Genomic DNA, 3,386 nt, shown 5'->3' on the forward strand with positions numbered 1-3,386 from the left:
AGTTCAAATTTAAATAAATTACAAAAACATTAACAAATTACTGTATAAAAACATTTAAAATATATAGTTTTTTACACTCAAAATTCAAAAAGTATTTTCTAATAAATGTTTACCAATCCAAAAGTGTAGATTCACCTAAAGAGCATTTTATCCTTTGTAGAATAATACAAATTGTATTGTATATTTTTGAAAATATTCCTACAATATTATTATTACACTACTTTAAGTTTGTCATATCATAATATTGATTTTTACTAACTATAATAGAATATAACAAATTAAATGATTCTTATAGTAACATCTATGAAAGAAACATTGTAACAATATCATGATATAATAAAAAAAGATATTAGTAAAACTAACCTCAATGCAAGTAACCCAGCATGAAATTCAGCAGCATAAAGACAATCTCGTGTACAGAAATCCAAAAGTTTTCCATCACGCGCTAAATACTTGTTATTACAAGTGTGTAGAGCATAGTAACCACCTTCAAACTTAGAATGTTCTTGACCATCATCTTCTATTGAAGAAGGACGAAATTCTAAAGTAAAAAGTGTATCCTCTCCCCAAGGAACTGGTGCATCTACATGAATTTCATCTTGTGTTGCACTTAAATGAGCAAATCGTTTTCTTCCAGCAGATTTTAAATTTACCTAAAATAGATTTACTTTCATAATATTTCTTAATATTTTTATTATTTCAAAAATTTATGCATGGATGTTAAATTAGTTTCCAATAAGTATGTTTAATTTAAAATACAAAAATCACTACTGGTAATTAAGACTTCTTACGCACTGGCAACTACTATAGGTGCAGAAAAATATATGAGAGCTTACGCATGAAGTCGGCGTAACTATACAGGATGTTCGGTTACCCCTGAAAAAACGTTAAGGAGTGATTCTAGAAGCCGAAATAAGACGAAAACTAAGAATAAAAAAATTGCTTTTGAGGCTACGTTTTTTAATTATACGTTTAAAATTATTCCTGTAGCCGAATAAACCTCCCTGCATCGATGAATATATGGAACGTCAAGGCACGGAGGGTACGTATAGTAGTGATCCTCAAAACCAACGATATATAGCTGGCACCTTATCACGAACAAGTCGTAGAGAAGCAGTGACATTGGGCGCTGCAAACGACATTACCGACTTCTGTGGTACTACCCTTGCGTTGATGCAGGGAGGTTTACTCGGCTACAGGAAAATTTTTAAACATTAATAACTAAAAAATGAAGCTTCAAACGCAATTGTTTTATTCTTGATTTTTGTCTTATTTTGGTTTTTAGAATCACTCATTAAATTTTCTTCTAGGAGTAGCTGAATACCCTGTATAGCAAATCGCTAGCGTCTACGAAAATACAAGCGACGCATAGGAGAGCAGCCAGTCGCCGCAACTAATGAGGTGTATTGATTCAAATAGACACAACTTTCGGGGAAAAGAATGCGCTTCATCGAAAAGACAGGAATAATCCAGACAAAGTTCCTGAATGTTATCTGAGCACTACTAAAAGTACAAACAAGGTCCACCTAGGTCCTCCCAGATCTCATATTTGTATCGTTGCCGATTATTCATGATCTTAATATATTTAACAAAGCATCAAATGATTTTATTGACATGCTTAAAAAATTGAAAAACACATTATTGAACGGTGGTTCGGAACCCACCTTAAACAGTAGGTCCCCGGCTAATGACCAACAGCAGTCGATGCCGGTAAATTAAAGACAACAACAACAACATTATTGAAAATATTTCACAATTTTTTTTGCATCTTTGAAACATGCAGCAAACATTCCTTTGTTGCATTAAATGGTGCATCCAATATTATTTCTTCTTCTTATTATTATTCTTTTTACAGTACTCTATAATTATGGCAATAGAGACTTTGATGGTCTCTGCGATACTGACAATTTTCAAGTTGCCCAATTAGTTTTCTCATTCATTGCCCGGTTTTAAGACGCTTGGCAAGTAGTCGCTAGTGCATAGGGGTGCCTCGGCTACAAAAGGTACCCTACATACTGGGTATCCCAATATAAGCAGAACATCGAAATATCTTCATTTGTTTTTAATGTTACGAGAAATGTTTAACACACAATTTGAATGGTATCTAAGAAGAAATACTGTGAAAGAAAAATTGTTTTTACGATCACTTTTTTTTCTTATTTTCTCAAGGACATCGGTATTTTTTTTACAGGAAAGCACATACTTTTTTCTATAACACCTTGTAGCTGGGGTTAAAATACATTCAAGTATGACTGACAGGGGAACTTTGGTAACCCGAAAATTCCGATTTTTTTGAAACTTTGCAGGCTTGTAGGGGACCTCAAGAGAAGTATCGGGCAATTCTTTTTTGCCCTTCTTTCAGTTCTTCGGGGTGAAAACAGCCCTTGAATGAAGATTAGTGTTACCTTATTTCCCTGTACATTTTTAAAACTATAGTAGATATAAAAAAATGTTTACAATAAAAATTTAATGGCTTTTTTTTGAATTAATGAACTTGAGGTGACTTTGCATACGAAAAAGTTCATCTAATTCTAAGACAGTAACTCAATACATTCAGCGTTTGTCCACAGCAACCTATCATTCCAGAAGACATGATGTGTTGCTATTACTCCAGAAATAATTAAAAGAGCAACACAATCCATGATTATTCGTTTTAGACAATGTATCGCCGACGGTGAATATCACTTTAAGTATTTATTAACATAAACAGTAAATTCACATACCATCTTAACACTGCTTTGGAATTTGATAACCTTTTTGGTGTTCAACCGTTAACACCGCTGCAAGATGCAATACAAAAAAGTATATGCTTTCCTAAACAAAAAAATACTGGTAACCTTGAGAAACTTTGAAAGAAACTGATCGTAATAAAAGTTTCCATCCACAGTATTCCTTCTTCGAATCCATTCAAAATGTGTTTTAAACATTTCCCATATCATTAAAAACGAAGGAGATATTTACGTGTTCGGTTTATGCTAAGACACACTGTGTAGTTACAATTTTAATCAATTACTTTTTCCCTAATAATAATCTACCTCCAATTTTTTCCATTATTGCAATTTATATTTTAAACTTCATATACAATATTTCATAAAATTCTTAATATACGTATGATCAAAGTTGTTGCATTTAATAACAATTGATTTCAGACAATATAATGAGAGAATGTTTTGAATTAAAATTTATTTATTTACAACTAAAAGTAGATGATTGTAGTTGAAAATTCAAAATTCTTTTTCTTTAATCAAATGAAATTATTACAAATTTTTTTAAATAGAACCATATATTCCATTATAAGTTCTTACAATACAAAAAGGTAAACCATAATTTGTGATATAAGTAAAAAGAAAATTATTTTTTATCGTAAAATACATAAAAGTATGGAA

General features: G+C 31.3%; 1 protein-coding gene across 1 annotated transcript in view; it reads right to left on the reverse strand.

Annotated features, from left to right (window-relative positions):
- LOC108571080 (protein singed) overlaps positions 1–3,386 on the reverse strand; it is a 12,037-nt gene that overhangs the window by 1,887 nt on the left and 6,764 nt on the right. The window contains exon 4 of the mRNA XM_017933051.1: positions 364–653. Within this exon, the coding sequence (XP_017788540.1) occupies positions 364–653 (290 nt within the window). The remainder of the gene's footprint in view (positions 1–363; positions 654–3,386) is intronic.

The sequence above is a fragment of the Habropoda laboriosa genome, unplaced genomic scaffold (genome assembly GCF_001263275.1).
Source record: "Habropoda laboriosa isolate 0110345459 unplaced genomic scaffold, ASM126327v1 scaffold106, whole genome shotgun sequence".
Taxonomy (NCBI): domain Eukaryota; kingdom Metazoa; phylum Arthropoda; class Insecta; order Hymenoptera; family Apidae; genus Habropoda; species Habropoda laboriosa.